The sequence below is a fragment of the Rhodnius prolixus genome, unplaced genomic scaffold, assembly GCF_049639745.1.
Source record: "Rhodnius prolixus isolate KJV_2025 unplaced genomic scaffold, Rpr scaffold_2, whole genome shotgun sequence".
Lineage (NCBI taxonomy): Eukaryota > Metazoa > Arthropoda > Insecta > Hemiptera > Reduviidae > Rhodnius > Rhodnius prolixus.
This window is the reverse complement of record NW_027411592.1, coordinates 5,325,238-5,345,718: the sequence shown is the minus strand read 5'-3', so window position 1 is coordinate 5,345,718 and position 20,481 is coordinate 5,325,238. Positions and strand designations below refer to the sequence as shown.

At 35.5% G+C, this 20,481-nt stretch overlaps 1 protein-coding gene across 3 annotated transcripts in view; it reads right to left on the bottom strand.

Moving 5' to 3' along the window:
* Positions 1 to 20,481, bottom strand: part of grn (GATA binding protein grain) — a 141,981-nt gene that overhangs the window by 71,519 nt on the left and 49,981 nt on the right. For 2 of the 3 annotated variants that reach the window (XM_074120651.1, XM_074120652.1), the window contains exons 3-4: positions 10,076 to 10,393; positions 8,095 to 8,250 (exon numbers count right to left, since the gene is read on the bottom strand). In XM_074120651.1, the coding sequence (XP_073976752.1) occupies positions 8,095 to 8,250; positions 10,076 to 10,393 (474 nt within the window). The remainder of the gene's footprint in view (positions 1 to 8,094; positions 8,251 to 10,075; positions 10,394 to 20,481) is intronic. The other variant, XM_074120653.1, reaches the window with a different exon arrangement.

Here is a 20,481-nt window from a genome sequence, read left to right as displayed (position 1 = left end):
ATTTCAGTTTGATGTCTTTAGAGATATTCAGTATTACTAGTGTAATCAAAATTTCAAACATTTGTCGCGATCGCGATGCACGTCTGTATTTTCACACACTTATTGTGGCTTATCTGAACACGAAAGCAGAAATGTACGACTTTACCCGCTGTTTAAGATAACTTTTAGTTCAATTAAGTTTGGCGATTGTGGAAAATTGATGCAAAATCAAAATCAGTGAAAACCGATGCAATGTTTCAAATGATGAGAAGGTAGAGGAGAGTGCAGCCAAAATGGCTCCTTTCTGGACCATGAAGTGGCTCCATCAAGTTCTGTCGCTACTTTCTATTTAAACAATGCTTGTTGTATGCACACCACCGAACTGGCGTTCTCCATCTCTTATCAGCAGCCACCAGCATACGGGCCTTATCTTGCCATCCCGCCGGACGACTCCCTGCCTCTGCAACCATTGTCTTTCATCTACTACAACCATCCTTTCCTCTCCCTTATATTACACCAACCTTGCATGCATTTCTCTACTGGACTACATTCTTTTGTCACTTGCGATCTAACAGACCATTTCTAAAACCTTCTCTCTTTCTTCCGTATTATCCGAATATTCGATTGTGCATGTACATGTCTAGCCAATACTGTTTTGAAGTTGCACTCAACAAAGAAATCAGATGATGCTTCTGACAGTAAACCTAACCTAACCTGCTACATCCAGAATCTAATGAGAAACATTGCTAAATATTGCCAGTATCTTCTTTCTTATCTGCTCATTTGTGTTTGATCAGATGTTCTAGAAATGTCTGCTTTTCGTCGTTTTCTCAGGCGTGAAATACATTCTCTGGAATGGCTTGGTAGACTGATCACACTACTTTTTTAAAGCCATTAGAGAAGCTTGTCGATCTAAAATTGAAATTCTAATTAGGAGTTTTTTTTAACATTAAATCCTCATAAAAAGTTAGTTACTAGTTTATCTGGATTATGTTACGTTAACTAAGAAGTACAGTACTAATCTTCGGAGAACCTTACTTCAAGCGGCCTGTTCGCCAAAATAAATCATGAGAAATCTCTTGAATGTCGATACAGTTTTTTAAAGAAAATCCCTAGACCGAAAAATTTCTCAGATTAAGATCAACTTGATGGATTTCGGCAGCAAAGTTAGTCACAGAAGTGTGACAAAGTTTCCCAAGTTTGAGCTTTGCGCGTTTATTTTTCAGTAAAAATCTTCGATGTTTTAATCTACACTCGCCCTGTATAAGCAAAGTCTTAGATGCTTCAATCAATAATCATCCTGTAAAAAACAAGGTGAATTTGTTGATTCCCTAGTTTTGAGTTATTGTATAAGTTCCAGCTGTGCCTTTGGTGTAACAAGAAATTGGAATCTATCGATTCTCTTGAAAAAGAACTCGCAGCACCCTATTTCAACCACTACTTCACGTTTGTTTCCCCCTATCAACATGTGATTACCTCATTGGAAACGTAAAAAAAGGAACTAACTGAATATTACAAGAAGTAATGGCTTTGTGGGTAATGTAGGGAGTCGCTAAAGTAGCTGTTATTGTGCAAGCTCTTCAGGAAGAATGCATTAAGTGTTTTTTGTTTTGTTTTTAGCTACAATTTAGTGCTGATGGTAGACTGGTGTGGTTAGGAGTTGTTGATATTGTTCAGTTGTTGTTGGATACTAGATGAAATAATGAGGGATTGGGCAACCCCTTCTCATATGTGTGCCCATTTAGTTCCTGCCCATCGCATTACAAAAAATACCGTTCGACAAAACTACACGTGATTCAACTCAATTTGTTTCATAAGTGCCCACACTCTTGGGAAAAAACTACTGTGCCACGTGTCCCTGTTACTCTATTTCCCTCATTATTATTTCTATTGTTATAAATCAAAGTAAAACTATTATCTTGACGTTCTCTTTGCGCTCGTAAGTAGAAGCAATAGCAATCATGAGTCTTCACAGACTAGATCTTTTTAAGGTCTAGGTGAATTACTCCGAACAGATCTAGCTGGATGAGTCAGGCTGGCCTTACCGATGTACTAAACCGCTGATTAGTCTTTAAAACTCAACTGTTCGTTCCTCCACCTGTCCTGATCTTCCATGTTCCATATTAAATCTTCTGTCATTGCACATAGTACATGCTCCTGTACCAGTTTGATAATTTTTGACTGGCATATCTAGAATGTATCCTTTCTTCTGCACCTGACAAGACAAGTAACGGTCCAAAACTTATCCTATGTTGAGTTTCTAAAACGTAAGCCTTCTTAACAAAAATAATATTTTTAACGAATGGTATGAATGTGTGTGCAGGTAATATATTCGTGATAATTTAAAATATTTATTGATGCGATTTAATGTTTTGGTTTTATTCTTCAAATTATACGACAAAATAACTTTATGAAAAGGAAAAATACCGTGAGGGAAGAAGGATATACGAGTATGTACATTTTTTAAATTAATTATTATTTCCATTTCGTTTATGTTGTATATTTTGAAGGGCGTGGGAAATACTCGCAGTACTAATTGTATACCAGCCTTTTCTCGCCCGGGTTAGTATTCTTTCTCTCGATCTCAGCTGATTATCATATAATGAATATGTGCCATTGTTGTAAAAAAAAGTATACGCTATTTTTGATTTTTTCTGTCGGACGGTTGTCTGACGTAACTATATTTTGTTTTTCTATCTGATTTCGTCGCTAAATTATCTTCATAACAACAATTCTATGTTAACTTTGATTGTATAAAGAGGAAAATAATTGCTACTTTGTCAAACGTCATCCATCGATCAGATTGGACAAAAAGTGGCTAACGTATTTATCCAAGATCTATACAAGCACCAAACTCCTAACCTCAATAAATCTAAACATTGCTACCCTTCTCGTAAATGTGTGGTGTCTCATCTTTACTAAATGGTTATTCTTATTCCTTTAACCGCAAGAACATTTGTTCGAAATAAACACGTTTTTAAGGAGTCAAAAGCTGCTTTCTCGGAAAGGAGTACGGTGTGACTCCCGAATTAGTGTGAAGAATGAAGTAAAGGGCGAAAACAATCTCGAGTAACGGTAAGTGTAATGTACGCTTTGTTATGATTTTCTCTGACTACATTCAGAAAGATTTTATTTGTGACATTTTCTTTTTTAAGTACATATTAGTTATATTGATAAGTCAGCCTATTGAAGAGATTTTAGAGTATTGATTTCTTCCTCTTTTTTCTATTTCCTGTTCTCAGTAGCAGTAAGAATCCCCACTGCAAGCACTGCCGCGTTTTGTTAGCAACCCTAGATTTCCCATTAACAACGATTTTATCGAAGAATTCTGAACCTTAAACGCGGTTATTGCGGCACCTCATACACAATAGCAGACGTTCCACGTTGTCAGATACGGTACAAAAACGGCGTGGTTATTCCCACCCTAACTGACGTCACGCGAAACAGCGCTGGCTATCTTATGAACGACTGTAAGAAAAATTCTATTTAAAATGATTTTTTTTTCGCTGGAATTGAAATTAAAAATGTTGCTTAAATTGAGAGTGTCTGTTTGTAAATGACATTTGTCGCAGAAGTTCTCAAAGCTAATTTACTGTCAGACGTCAAGAAGTTTAAACTTTCTGCTATTGTTCGTTTTTGAGCTAATCATGTATTGAGCAAACAATATAAGAATAAATACCTTTTTTTTAGAGGAGAATTCAAAACGAGTGTTCTTGAGAAATGGCAAGCAATGTTAGAAATTCGACACGAGTGCAGTACTTCCTGCAGCTAGAAGTAAGAAGGAGTATGAATATAGCAGATTTGCTGGAATTGAAACAAGACTGTGGTTATGTGGGTGCCAGAGGGGTGGGTATGCCTGGTTAACGGAAGCATTGCTCAATTCACTCCAAAACAAATCTACAGTTCCCCTTGGATTCATTGTCCGATCGTGATATGGCCAGCCTCCCGACAAGAGGTAATGTGTGCTGTGCGCGCTCCGGTGCGCTTTATTACTAGAATTATCGTCTCCAGTCTTCTTTTACTATTCTTGTACGGATATAAATAAAAGCGTAGCGCCACTTGAGACTATCTTTGGAGATGGCCCAGTGTATTCCTCACAGACTTTAGTTAGTTGCAAAGCATCAAGGAGATTTGTAGAAGAGGTACGGATATGTTTGGAAACAGCAATACAAACTCCTAGAAACGTAACATATAATACTTGGCCAATCTTACTACAAATATTATCCTTATGTATACCAATTCTTACATTGCCTTTGTGTGACCTCTTTTGATTACTATTCATTAGCATAAAAACTTTTTTTTTATTGAAGTCACGATGCAATTGGAATAAGGCGCGGTAAGAAAGGAAACCAAGTGCTTCAACAGCAACTAAAGTAGGTATGAACTGACCAACTATAGATTACACTGTACAGAAAAACATAACATTATTCTCTCTAATGTGTTGCAGTGTACGTAAAAATGTTATTATCACGAACGGAACATATATAAAAAATAAAAATAAAATAAGATAAGAACAAAAAATCAATATTTTGTACTCTTGGCCTTAAAAGTTTGGTAAATATGAATGATTTGTTTATTTAAATTCGCTCACAACGGCAAAAAGCTATCATAGTTGGAAGTTATAAGTTATAAAATAAAAAAGAAAATAATTTTAAAACGTACACAAGTAATTAGCTTAAACATCTCCTTATTTAATCAGCCGCTATTAAAGGCAAACACTGAGTCGAAACGTTTCCTCAAGTAGTCAAAGACAAGTTATCAGCACTTACATCTAAAAATCGGAATTTAAAAGAATATTCTCATCAATAGATCTATTATTTTTCAGAGAAGTCTCTTTTCTGGGCACCGAACCAGCTTTTCGTCTCCTGCAGAGCTCAAAGAGCTGATGGAAAATCGATTCAGAAAATGTAACTTCCGATGGATTGATTTTGAGTTAAACCTACCTTTGGGGTTATCTAATTGGAAATAAGTTATCTATTTTCCATCTTTGACCAAACAGATGGAGATACTCGGAGAAAAAGTGAACTAACTGTAATAGCCATTTTTTCATGGTTTTTTGAGGAGACCTAAAACTTTTTCATTAATTAAATTTAAAATGTGTACACTAGAGTGTAGGAAAGATATTTTTGAATGTTCCATGGTTTTTTCTCTCTTTTATATCCTGCTTTATGGTTAAAAGAAAGTAATTTCCTGCCAATATTGATGCCTCTTAACCTTGAACAATTTTTTAACAACAGGAAACAAAATAAGATTACAAGTAAAGGGAAGGGATTAGCTATGCGGTTAGCGTACTGGACTCCCATGCGGAAGTCCCGGGTTCGAATCCAGCTGCTGACCCTTAGATTTTCTCTTCCTAGGAGCTTCTTACAGCTCACTGTCCGGTGATGGACAGTGTTGTCTGTAACGAGAGAACACTGTCCGGAGGCCTGCATTGCACTGAAAAAAGCTCCGGGCGCCAATAACCTTAGATGTTGACGCGCCTTAAATCATATAAAAAAAAAATATTACAAGTAGGGTAGTACTATTTCCGCTTTTACTTAGAAATAATTAATTAATTGCAGATATTGTTTTCTATTTTCATAAAAAAAGAAACATAAATAACATCCTTAATAATGTATTATTTAATAACCCAATAATAAAATATACGTAATGACTCCAATTTTGTTTGTGATAACGTCCTAATGGTATATAACGAAACAGCCTATCTTTGACTGCAGCCCTAACGATCGTTGTTCGCTGCCGGTACCGATTGACCCAAGTATAAAGCTGGAAATTTTGAGAATAAAGTAAAAGTGCTTTACGCTAGATTTCTGTTTGTTTATTAGTCATACAAAAATTAAAATTTTCGTACAAAAGAAGGAAACCTAGAACATTATTGTTATTTTGATAACGATTTCTGGTCTGTTTATTTCTGTTCCCCTTTCGAACAGAATACTTTTATTTTTTGCACTAACGGCGACGGTTCAGACGTACGACAGAGCGCGCCGCTGTTACTGTTTACGGTATGGGTGGTTCCGGTGATGGCCGCATGCATTACCCAGCTAATTGTACTTCCGGCGTTGCTCTAGAGAACTTTGTGTTGTTCCAGAGCCTGTTTCTCTATCTATCTCTCTTCTTGGTAGCTCTCCATCGTAGCCTCATTATTAAAACTAGCTCTATTCACTATTCCAAACTACATCTGTTAGTCTCCCACAAACTTTTAGTACTTCTTCCTTGTATTGAAGCCAAGATAACAATCTTAAACACACTCTTTTTTGTGTGTGTTTTTATCTTTTTTTTACAAAAAAATTACATCAACGTGGGGATAACAAAAAGAAGAGGCGGCATGTCAGTGTGTGAGCGAATGTATGCAACAGTTTGTCCGTTTTGATTGTGTTCGAATGTATCTAATGTAGTTCCGCTAGGCTAGATACACTTTCTGATTGTAACTTCGTTTTCCCATGCGTAAATTTCGATTGACTTGCCCCTAATCTCCCGGTAATTTTAAAAAAGTCAAAACAAAGTGTTTCCATTTCTTAAGTGTATAATAACTTTCATATGTATGATTATATATACATATATAGATGTTTGAGTGTGTATTTATGCAGTAAAATTAAATTTGCACTTGTTCAGTTTGCTTTATGTCCGACTACCCATTAAGTGTTGTGGACGGAGACGAATATGTACATACTTCACAATAAATTTCTCGTATTAACTACATTCATTATAAAGAACATATTTTGAAATACGTATCTGAAGATAGTTTTTTAAATTCCCCCCACCCATCAAATAACTGCTCAAATGTTATAATTAATCTATTCGTTATGTGAAATTACTCTAGAACGTGTTAACCACACTTCACATCTGTGGAGAATTGCGTAAAAACTGTGCAACAAAACACCAAACAGCTTCAAGTGTTAGTGCATTTATGGTGGTTTAAATATTTTGTAGTTTCAGTTAAATAGTAAAGCGTTTTCTATTCAACGCTGAAGTTAAGTATCCTCAATACACTCAGGTGTAGAAAAATGGAACACCTTAATTATTACTCGAGATATTGGTTTATTAACTGTCTCTAAGATTATTTTTTTTATTTTATCATTTCTGAATAATGAGCCATTACTTTACAAACATTTTGAATTTTGTTTTTGGTTTGTGAGCGTGCATTTATTAACTCAATAAATCCTCATTAGAGAACAGATTATTGGGCAATCGTGACGTCTTCTTTTAGTAAATATTACAATAACTATTCTTCATTTCCATAATTTACTCCAGAATTCACATAAAACACTGTTTCAGTTCTCAGACCTCCAAAGTGTGTATCTAATCGCTTGTTTGTACGTGTTGGAGGCTGAAGCTACTGATAAATAGCTAGTATGTCACAGATAGATCACAATAGATCCAATGGGGTCGCATGGCGTAGGCCTTGGGCCGCCCTACTAAGAATCTTAATGTCACAGATATAGCGAAAACAGAACTACGTCATTGAGTAATGTTAGAATTTATCAGGAAGTATCAGGAAATAGTCCAGATTTGTTTTTGGGAGACCACAACTAATGTTCGGGATTCAAGATGTTTTCAAACGCTAAGAACGCATTCAAACTACTTAAGATCATCCGGAGTGCCTTGTGAATTTCTTGGATTTCAGGTAAGTAAATGGTTTACCCGAAGAAAATAGAGCGCGAAAGTGATTTGTGCCCTTAGAGCCCTATCTCTTGCCCTGATGATGGGAGTTGCAGTAATAATATCTTACTATTAATCGAGTTTGCATTTGTTTGGCTTTATGTGACCTTTGTTAAACAGCTTTGGTGAAGAGTTTTGCCTCCAGTATCTAGAGGGTTCAAAAGTATTTTCTGTGTAAGGTCGGTGAAGGAAATTGCCCCGTGTAATTTTTCAAAGAGTAATGACAATTAGTCGGATATAAAGTGTTCTTTTCCTGCACCAGGGTGTAGTTGAATAGAATTGAAATGCAATTTACAGATATATAAAATAAAAACTATTAGATCTGCCACCAAAATGTTTTAATAGTTAGTTTGTTAAAGTGTATTAAATTTCCAAAACATCCTACTGTTTCTGCTCCCTTTATGAGTTTTGTAACCGGTTAGATTTTTACGCGCACCTTCTTAGGTAGTGTCTTACCGGCGCTTGTCCTCGACTTACTCCGGTTGGACTGGGATGTAGACGCCTGACCTTGATCACCTTTCTGGCTAGGGCTTGTACAAGATCCTTTCTCACCGCCGAACATTAGCTGATGATAGGAGTTGTAGTGGTAATCCTGATATTGGTAACCATGTCCTGTTAAAGAGATCACAAAAAAAAAGGAAAATAGGAAAATCATAAAAAAATAAAAAAAAGTGAATAAATAAAAAGAAATAAAATAAAACAAAAGAACAAAACATAAAATGATTTCGGGAGTTCTAAAGGAAATATAGTTGAAGAAAAGAAAGGGTAGGAATTCCGGAACTTTTTGAAATTCCGTCCACGACATAATTAATAGTGGGATTCTAGCGCCGCTGTAAAAAGTAGGCAATTATTAATTTACTTTCCCGCTAATCGAGTATGGTTCCTAGCTGTATCCCAAACAGGGCAAGGATATTTCAGGAAAGGTCGCAAGAAAGTCTTGTAAAGCTGCGGTTGGTTGGGTTTTACTTTGTATTTTGAATTTGAAAGCAACGTACCTCGTAGCGATAGAAGTACAAGACACATTTATCTCGTCATATTTACTTTCCTACTATTACAGTAATTTTTTTATAAATTATAAAACACTTATTTTTGTCATTTATTAGAATAGTTACGAAGAATTATTAATTTAATCTAGTGTTCGTTCTAAATTTTCAATAATGTAATCGGCACAGAATGATTCCCTGTCCTTCGATGAATCTGAATCAGTAACAAGAAATATTATAGCGATAGGTCTTTTCCTAGTATCGGAGAACGTAATTGAATTGCACTGTTTACTTTCTATGAGCTGAACAGTCAAATAGTCTTAACTTACTTAAAACTTCATTAAAATATAGAGAAATAGTTTAGAAAATCACCAAGTTTTTTAAAACCTGAAATTTGTTTTCAATCCGCATATTTATCAGCTTAAGTTTTCATAGAAACAAAAACAAAGTTAATTTTTTATTCCCAATAGAACCAACTGAGTTCTACGACTGACAAATATAATTTTTATCTTCTGAACTCTGGGTATCAGTATTATAATTCTTTCATTTTATTGCTGTACGACAGTGGCTTCATTCTCAAATTATAATATGGAGGTGTGCTACTTGCGTTATTTAGATTTTGTCCAGGCGATAGAGCGTTATAATAAAATTCAATCAAAAAGGCAGCCATCATGGCAATCACATGTTTGTAACCACCACACATATCCTCTGCATAATTCTCTTTACTCTCGCATACTCCGGCTCCATATCTGCCACTGGCGAGAATATGATCCGTGCCGAAACATTTTCCTTACAGAGAGCAGGTCTAAGCTTGATAAAACCTACCATTTTCTTTTCATCAGTGAACCGAACTTAAAGCCTAATAGTGCGTGCTCTTTTCAAACCTACAAACCAAGAGACCAACCATTGACAAGCCAAGGGCGATACATGTACTTCCTCAGTCTTAAATTATCCAGTACTCTCATTTAAGTAATACGGCCATCCTAGCTAATAGTGAACTTATAAACCTTGTCTCTAGCCGGGGGCCTCATCTACATTCTGTGATACTTTGCAGCTACCTTCTGAGGTTTGCTTCGACGGATAGAGTTAGCGACATTAACCAGCACTGCGGGCCTAACCACATTTTCTACCATTCTTTTGGTATCAAAAAGGTTCAGGACCCATGAAGGTTCTAGCAGAAGTCTCAATAGTTATGTGATCTGCCTGCTGCCTCATTTTTCCCATGCACCGCTAAATACCACTGGTTTTCTTTTATTATTGTTAATCTTTATTGGATTATGAAAATATTTTGGAAGAATAGGGATCATTTTCTTTATGAGTTGACAAAAATAAATAAAAAATGAATTAGAAACTAAAGGGACAAGGAATGTTTATAAAACAATAGTAAATTTAATAAAAAGTTGGGGTTAAAATCTGCAAATGAGAATACATTCTTTGCTAAAAGCATTCTTTACCTTCTCTGGGCTTCTGTTGTGCCGCCAACATTGGCTTGACGTCACAAGATCCCGGACCGCTGCCTGGATCCGTCGGATGAAGGAACATTCCTACAGCGTGTCCGCCTAAATTGTACTCCTGTGGTGCTTCCGGCGCGGCATCCGTCGGAGGTGTTGGTGGAAATGTGAAGCCCGGCGTGCCTGGACCGCCTCCGCCGCCTCCCACACCCGTGCTAGTGCTGTGATGCAGCGGTGATTTCGGTTCCTGTCCCCAGCCTTGATGTCGTTTGTCTCGAAACCATGGATGCAAGGGATTGTGACTCAGACAACGACTTGTACCTGTAACAAGAGAAACTGGGTAAATGACCTAAAGTACTCGTAAATGTTATAACCAGAACAAGAATTCCGGAGTAATTAATTACTACATATTATGAACATTTGGTGCTTGAGAATGTAATTGACCTGATAAAGTTCCATGTAATAAGATACAGTACATGTTCATCGGGACAAAAATTGAACCCAAACTAGCAGTAAAGGAATGTGATGTTACTTATAAGATAAATTGATTTGTCGGACCACTCAGGTAAACCTGGTAACTCCGTTCAGCATGAAATTCATCCAAAAATATGCTTTTACTCTAGATCTAGCAATGGCATTCGTTGTTACACTTTCTGCATATAATTTGTGTCAGTTACCCCCTCTACTTGTCAATTCAGCACAATGATCCACCACCATTATAATACCCTATTAATCCTTAATCCTTTTCCTGAACGAAATACTTTTATGAAGTTTAAGGAGTAATAGATCTGATGAGGAATCATTGGCCGCTGGCGATTCTCTGTGGCAGAGATCGTAGGTCACATTTATTACCTGCAAGTATTATTAGCAGTGTCTATATATTTTGCTTATTTATGAAACTCCCACAATCCTCTATTTCTAACTAATGAAAAGTTGTGCTAGATATTGACTTAATTTCTCTACCAATAATAAGTTCATAAACATTTTTTATTTTTTTATGAAAGAGAAAAAATTTATTAAAAGGAAAAGAAATAATGTATATAAACCACTTGTTTTTAATTGATGGTCTTTAATTTGTGTAAGCCGCCTTGGCATGGGAACGTGATATTGTTACATGGCTGTTTTGCATGGCCTGCACCCTCCCTCTGTCAGCTTTTTAATTGGTAGTGCGGTCTGCACCGTCTCTCTAGCAACAGCACCGGAGCAGCTCCTACAACAACCTCCCTGGGTAATGAATCCTGGAAACTCTGGCAATTGCCTCAGCTCCAAGTGACTTCACAAATCTTTTTTCTCTTCTTGTTTAAGAAACATGCAAGTCAATGATGCAGAAGTAGTGCTTTATTTCGTATATTTAAATTAAGATTTTTTAAAAATTTTTGTCTACTATTACAAAGTTTTATATATCAATATTCTATTTAAACGTTTTTCAAGAAATTAAATATTATATGTACAAGAGAATTGTCGCAAGTGTGAAGATTTTCTGTTATAAGATACACAGGAGTGTTTCGTTAAAATGTAGCATCATACCAAAACAGCAAATTTGTAGAAGAAGTTATTCAATTACCGCGGAATTCATTGATGAGCGTCCCAATAGTTAACTACAATAAAAGCAAAGTGCACTGAAAAAAATAATATTGAAATGCTTTGCCTGTTCTACAATACCCTCAGTGGAGGGAATGCACTTTAGGACTTGCTCTGTTGATAAAGGCACAGTAACCCTCTATGGCAGGGGCGAGAACTCACTTTGTGGTTTGAGCGACCATTTTTTTATGAGAAGCTAAGTAACGATAAGAAAATGAAGATTGCAGAGCGCTCAGTTAATCTCCTGAATGAGATGATAGATAACCTGGATTCAAAACCATCTAACATCTCCAACAACTCCTAATCTCTTTGAAATGCAAGCAAAATATCAAAAGATATTCAATCAGTAACTTTATAAAAGGGATTCGGTGCGAACTGATTTCGTTGAGAAGCATCCTTAGATAGGAATGCCATCCAGAAACTTTACTCCTAATATTATTGGGGTTTGAGCTCGATACACTAAAGATTCAAGTGTTTTGAGCTGGTACTGTCTGCTAATAATCTTCATTTTTATATTTCGGATGCTTGCGCGCCTTAGTAGTAGAAATATAATAATAATAGAAATATAAATAAAAGCCATTCAGTGGGCCCGAGGCTTTGGATTTTACTAAAAGTTAGCCTGTGGGTAGCTCTCTGACTAGATCTGGAATCTTATTGAATGTAAATCATTCTCTGAGATCTGAGGCGAACTGTATTTCTGTCCCGCCAACGCTGACACGTTAGTCCTTCTGTTTGCATTGCTACTACAATTCAGATATCTCGTCTTTCTATTTTTTTTTTAATTCTAAAGTTGGTATAAAAAATGTATAATTATCTCAATTTGTTTCAGATATTATTGTTATTTTTTAGTAGATTGATCTTTCAGCAGAAATATTTGGTTTTCGCTATTGCCTTAGTACTGAGGAAATTTGCCATTTGAACTCTTCCAACCGAATATAATAAATTTATCTTAATCCAGTCGAGAGCCTTGATGCCTCTTAAGTGTCCATCAGTTCAAGACATACAAACAGATGTTACCCAGCTTCATCCTTTTATCACAGAGGGCAAATTAGTGAAGATTTTGTAAGGCAGATGAGGTCAGTTTCGCATTACACACGCAAGGAAGCTTTTAAGTTTTTACCCAAAACATCTCCCAACACTTCTGACTAACATTACTCCTGAAGCCTATGGCTTGGCTTCCACACAGTACTCTCAGATTCTGATGAAAGTCCAGGAAGAAGGTAGAATAGATTTGGATTAATTGGAATGGATTTAATAAGTCACATCTCCTAACATCCATAACGTATAATTTTTAAGAAATGATAGTTCAAATTTCTTTCATTTGGCGTATTTAAAAGGGGATGAGGAACTAGTCTTTATGTGGAATTTAACTAGACTTACTAATGTTCTACTAACCTTGCCAATGAATTTGTATTATTACTACAGTAAATGATTTTGTTTCTATTTATGTCACAAGTCTACACAAGTAAAAGTTTAGTCGGAGTAAAAAACGCGGTTAGTAGAGTAACCTTGGTATACATATTGATGTTGAATGGTAACTGGAGAAATTAACAAACAGGAAGTTACGTAATTTCTATATTGCATACAATAAAATTATTATTTTAGTTTCTTTAAATTTTCATTTTTATAAAAACGAGATATTCCGGAAAATATTTTCACGTGGCGATCTGGTAGAAAATAAAAAAAATCAACAATAATAGTAATATTAAATAAAAAAGGAAGTTAAAACTTTTTGAAATCTTCTCTTGGTGTTTTGCTTTATTAAAACTTTTTTTTTAATTATTATATCCGCTCTTTCAATAGAAAAACGGATATTTCGCATATATTTCTAATTTCCTGTTTTACTAATAAAATCTTTTCATACTTTATTTCCTTTCTGATGTTATTGTTTTAATTTCTGTACATTACTTCACCTTCGTAAGCGAAAATTATCTGATTTTATGGTCGTTCTTAAAAACCATCTTGATCTTTTTATTTATAGAACGACATACTTTGATTTTCTTTATTATTTTTATCTAGAATTTCAATTTCAACAAGTCTAAGAACCTAGACTTTATGTGGTTTATTTGCATTGAATCATTCACCTAACAATTATTAAAAGAAAGAACTTTCTATTTCAATTCTATTCTACTCATTTCATAACCTTTTTAAATATACGCAGAACCCAGGAAAAATGTGACAGTGATATCACACCAAATTTTCCTCTCGTTTTCAAACATGAAAACTTGTTACCTGCACAAATTCTCAAACATACCTCACTTTCGGTCAAATTTTCACCACTGAATTTGGTTTATTGATGTAGGCACATGATTCTGGATATAGCTAATTTATTTATTTCTGAAAGTGGGCTAGCACTCGTCAACACGCACAGATTAGGGTCTCTCTCTTCATTCCTTCATTTGGTTGCCCATCCGGAGCCCTCCTTTGCTCGCTGGGAAAGAGGCGATGAAAAAAGTTCATGTTCTACATTCCACATTATGAAGGGCTTTCTGCCCTAAAGATTGAGATAGTTAATACAATGATACGAGTATTTGTCCTGAGATTCCTCTAATATTTGCGACAAGTGCTAATTGGAGACTTGATAAGACTGGAATCATCTCAGAAGGCCTGTCGTAAGCCAATAATACAAGTGTTTTGTTTGTAGTCTCGTCAGTCTCTTCAATACTTGAATTTCTATGGCACGTTACTAAAAATAAATAAATTAGCCATTTTATACCATTAAGATGTCAATAGGCAGATTATTAATATTATTATTGTTTGGTTCTGCTTGAAAACAATAGCTCAGCTTATCTGGGCTAACAACGCTACAAACTTCAGTTCAGGGATATATAACCTTAGATTAGCCCTGAATATCATACGTTCTCTTCCGTCCTTTTTCTACGTGAGCGTCCACATTTGACTTTGAGAGTCATGCCCGAGTTGTAGGCTCTCGCTTCGCTCTTTCCCTCGCTACAGCAGCAATCAAACTAAGCCTTTTGAATTCTTCCTAGGAGGAGATATTTCGAGACTATCAAGTTTTCTTAAACTTTCAGCCCCACATTCGAACACAGATCGTTACTATTGAGCCTCACAACTTCTGTATTTTTAGATCCTTTCCTTAGCAAGCTTCAGTAATGAACTAATGATAAATCTAATGTCAAGAGAATTTTGTCATTTTTAATTTGAAGAATAAATGTTTCAACAGAGGAAGTTTCTGTTTCGATTGATTGTTTTTTCGTTCCTTTTGTTCGAAGGCCATTTTGTGCGTGCGTTATCTCCTAACAAAGCTTCGATTTCGCTTAAAGCAGTAGTTCCCAACCATTTTATGACCAGGGATTATTTTAATATTTTTATTGTTAGTAGGGACCACAGGTACAATATCACCATAAACTACTTTTAGATTTTAAAAATAAACTTCAATTAACATTGTGATTATGTTTTCAGTTATATTAATGTGCTTTTTCAGCTTGCAATTTCTAAACCAGATGGGTAATCCTGGGATTGATGAGATTGCTCAAAGCTACACGCACAGCATCATTTGCTTTTAGTCGTCTCCTGGACTTGTTTTTAGACGCTCTAAGCTCGCTCTACGCCCCACTCACCGCGCCGTCGCCGCACACACGGCCGCATGTCAAATAAATATATTATTTTAAAAATTTTCAGTGTTTTGTGGGCCATATTCTAGTTCTTGCGGACCTCAAGTTGGGAACCACTGCCTTAAAGGAAAGCTTGTAGTACTACGATAGGCTTTAGCAACCTCATTTTTTAATATTTTCTTTGTTCTAAATTATTTGTCTTTAAAAAAAAAGAAAAAATTAAATAAGTAATTTTTAAATAAAGATTAAAAAAACAACAACTCGCTTATTTTTAGCCCACTCATACAGTAAGGCTATGGAAGGCCGCTAACGTTTGTAATATCTGTGTGGAAATTGGGGTCATTTTAACCATACCAATGAGAGAGTAAACAAACTGAATGAGTAAAGAGATTTTTTGTTTAAGTAAGAACACACTGTAAATATAATAACCACCAGCGCCCGTTCGGGTGAGGAAATAAGGCTACGGCGAAGAATAGAGGAAACCAACAGCGTGGTTCCGGTGCAACTCTTGCTAAATAATTAATAAATTTATTTATTTCTCTTAGTTCTGTGAATATTTTTTATTGTTTGTTCGGTTGAAATATTTTATTACGAAATTCGAAATGAAAAAGGTAATTTATTATTTCCCGGCATTTATTAATACTCATAATTTTAATGTGAAGAAATTATTATTGACGTAAGTACATATAAATTTGGAGCTTGATCAAGGCCGGAGACACGCAGTTGCTTGCTTATACATCTATAACTAAATTAGTCGGTCTGTACAGAATAAAAATTGTTTCTTTTTTTTTTTCAATATATAATTAACAGTTGAAGTGAAGCATCATTTTGGCATTATGAATAAACAAAATTACAGAAATTTCTTTTCTTTGGTTATTACCCAGAATTACCCATTACTCTTTCAAAAATATACATTAAAGATTATACTTAGTTTTTGCAACAAGCTACGCTCTTATTCTCCACAACTAAATTGACATTTATTAGAAAATTAACGATCACCGAATCTTTCAAGTATGGCCATAATCCTGACTTGTGATGCCCAATTATTACCGAGACTCTAATCTGTTTGACAAATTCTTACAGAGGACTCACTATCTTTGGAAGACTTGCTAGAAGGAGTTGAACAGATTTTATCCAAAGATTTATTCTACTAAATACTAGATGAACAATAAAGAACTTCGACCGGACTCCAGGCAGCTAAATAATCTTGACCAACAGACGGCTGTAAGCTATAATGAATATTCTAGTATCATACATTTTGTATACTACTATTCTAGTATTATAATTTTATTACAAAATAAATGAAGGATTAGTAATTTCATTAATCTTGATTAAATAAATAGATTTTTCATGAATTTCATCTGTTCTAATTCCCAAGATTGCTATTAGTCTCAAACACAAACTTCAGGTCCATAAAGAAGAGTGGAGGCCACCGTGGATTCGAAAAAGGTTAATATTTGATTCAATGAATCTTCTTTTCTTTTTTTTTTAAATAAGAATCTCCGGAGGTTTAAAGATTTGTAATGTAACATCGGTTAAAGAAAGAAAGTGGGGAACGGCTTTTCCAAATTTTTCCTTATTTAAATACCGGTAAGAGGAAAATGGGGCGATTAGGCTAACTTTATCGATTTCAACTAAAAAAAGACATATTTTTGGTCTCCTGTGACCAAAAAAGTGGATTTAGAGCTGTAGTCATTGATTAATTGTGAGCGAATAAACCTCAGATACGATATTCTGATTTTCATCCATCAGCAGAGGTGGTACACTCACAACTCACAGAAATCTTAAATACAAAGGCTTTTCATCAACTTTATTTGAATACTTTTTACCAAATCGATTCCACTTTAATTACCTTTCTAAATAACATATTTACCGCTCTTACAGTTTCTTTGGAAGACCATAGTGGGGGGGGGGGGTTTGAGCGGTTTTATCCAAAGGTTTATTCTACCGAATATCCACATATGAACAGTGAAAGGACTTTGACCGGAGTTTAGTCGCACCATACATTTTGGTGACCATTTTCGCCAAGTAAAAAGAATTTTCATAAATTTTATTTGAACCAGCTCAATGAGCAACTGTAATTTATGACAGAAACATAATGCAAGTCAAGTCTTTTAACACTAAACTATGAAAATAGTCAGTAACTTGCATTCAGCGTCGGTTGAATGCAACGATTTCTTCAACTTAAATTTGAAAAAAAAATTTCTAGGCAAGTTCTGGAAAACCTGCAAATTCGATTTTAAAATGTTGCTCTAAGAGTAAAGTTGCCATTTGTAGGACACAATTTTTAGAGAAAGTCATGCCGTCAATTTGTATGACATAAAACAAGAATAATACTTATATTTGTTTAAGCAAATTGCTTGTATTAAATATTATATAAACATAAGATGAGACAAGTAAACTACATTATTTACATATAATTATATTGTTTCAGTAGGTAATAGTGGGCCTTTTAATTCAAGCTGTAAACTAATTAATAATTAGACTCCTTTTTTCGTCACTACCTCTCTCCCTTACACAAACATTCACACTCTTCATTTAAATTGAATTTACAATTAATTGGACCGTTTATAAAACAAACAGACTTCTGCTCAGAGTGTTGAGTGAAGTATTGTTGACAGACATGCGGGTCTACAACATTATTGCACAGTAGTTAGGGTACTGAAGTACGCACTGTTCTTGTCACACTCCCTACATATCTGCCTACCTTCTCTGCAAACAATAACAAGCCAGCTCTAAGAGAACGGCACTCTTGAAGGAGCATTATTGGTTACATTAGTGGGCCTTGTTCTTATGGATGAAGAGTCGACCACTAGACGGCGGCATCACCTTTTGTTCTCGTCTAATTAATTTCAAGTGCACAAAACTACTTTTTCTTATATCGCTATCTCGTTACTTTGTTTAGCTGTAGCTTTATTGGTATCACATTGCTTAGATTTCTAAAAAAAAGTCTGCTGTCCTCAGTCATTGTCGTCATCTAACAATTCGAGTTGACTATTTTTTCGTTTCTAATTTTCTTCAAACAAGGACATTTAATCAACCACACATACTTATTTAATCAACCACACTTGGTGACCTACCTTAGCATAAACATAAAATGAGAAATGCCCCAAATAACCTTACTTCTGGGAACACTCCCTTATGCTTCTCCACCTCAGGAAACAAACTTCTATCTCGTGCAAGAATCGATAGAAGTTCCTGCGTTAAATTTAGTTTAATTTCTAGAATTGTATCAACTCGCTTCCCTTTCTGTGTTTGCTTAAGTACAGGAAATGATGGGCCAAGTTAAGAGTGGAGAGCTGTCGCGGTGCGGCACCAAAGTAGGAAATTCCGGCCGCTTTCTCCTAGCACGGACAGTTTGAGCTCGAGATGATGTCTTTCCCTCAATGCTCATTCTAAATTTCACAAAGGAAATTCGCAAGAAGACAAAAGGATAACGGGGTTAATATGGAGGTTTTGCGTTGTAAGGTACAAGGTACTTGCGAATATTTAAAGAACTACTACTCCGCGTGCATTTCAAACTGTATGGAATTTTTTTAACATACTTTGTAAATTTTTAAATTTAAAGCAATTAATATTTTTATTCTTTAACAACCAGAATTTTCTAAGTCTCCTACCATCCTCCGTTCAGTGCTCTTTTGTGGCGAGCAAAACTGTTCATCGCCAGAAAGTGATTCGTACTAGTCCTAAATTATGAGATATCAGGAACTGTTTAGAGATCGGCTATAAGCAATTCTACTTCAACCTAAGAGACTTATTGCGGCTACTTAGTGTCCATGCCAATGAGTAGTCTGCATTACTGTAATATTGCCAAATAGCGCACTAAAAGTGTAAACTGAATTGTTTTAGTAGGGGGGGAAAGGAAGAAATTTCTTATATTTTCAAGGTAAGCAGCTGATCCCGTCCGCACTCATATTTAAGAGGCCAGGTGACCGCTGATCTCGGTGATATGACCTGACTCCTCACGGATGCTACACCTGCCTCTTGCTTGCAGTTGTATCTCCTACAGCTAGAGCAACAAGGAGTGTATTTCTTATTTCCATCACTCTTAAACGTGATGACGCGGTTCCGTTGTTGGTTCAGCCAGAGAACCTCTCAGAAACACCTGCAACCTTCTCCTCAAACGTACACATAAACGTAATCGCTGTTTTTTTTATTAACATGGGTGTGTTATTTAAATTAGGGCAACAACTTATTTCCTACTTTGCCTTTTTTTATATACTGTTTGCGGACTCTACCAACAATGCATTTGGAAATCATAATTGATTAATTTTTCTCGTGAAAACAGATACTAGGAGAAGTATTGCGATTCTAACGGGCCTCTAACCACATCAGAGGAGTTTTGCAGCCTTGCTATTGCTCTCAGTTTTCTCCTGCACTTGAACTTGTAAGACATTTCGGGAGTTTAAAAGACAAAGCCACCATATCCTAAAAGATCTGGTGTAGCTAATTAGAGTGCCAGAGCTCGGCCAAGGAATGCGATCGATTGCAAAATGTACAGAGTGTCCAAGTGAATACAAAGCAGGAGAAAGTGCAATGTCTTTATATTTTCAATTTTTTTCATTTATTTTTATTTATTTATTTTTACAGCTTAGGCTATTGGAGCTCAGAGCTTTATTTGTGCGCTTGTGCCTTCTGGAATTGCTTATCTGTTTAGAAAAACATATCTGAAAAGTCTGTTATTAACAGACTAAAGGAATTATTCCTTAGTTTTGTTCATTGGAGTGAGCCTAACAACACCTCTTTGAGTACACATTGGCGCTGAAAGTTGTCTTTATTTTTATGAACATTGGACTATCCTTGTGTCCATGGAGAATACACCAGCACTAAGTGGACTTGGACTTGACTGCTGGAGACTGTGCAAGGGTTCATTCTGCCAAGGATTATTTATACGATAACGCACTTGAACAAAAAGTCCTAGTGTTCACGTCACACATTTTGATAGATTAAAATATAATTGTAAGGGCATTAGATATGCAATAATTTTAAAAAATGATAACGCCTCAAATAATAAACAGAATTAGGTTTACCAAAACAGAATTTTGTGAATTTAATAAATTCTGTTTACTTCATATTGTGACTGTTAAGAGGAATGCATTGCTTCAAATTTTATTTCCTTTGTTCGGAGTAGGTTTTTTCATTTTTGAGATCTCTCTCGATTTCCTTTGAACTTTTAAGTGTACCTATTGCACTCTTGCAGATCGACAACTTGCATGATTTTTTCCGGAAATTTCGACTAATTGCTGCACTTCA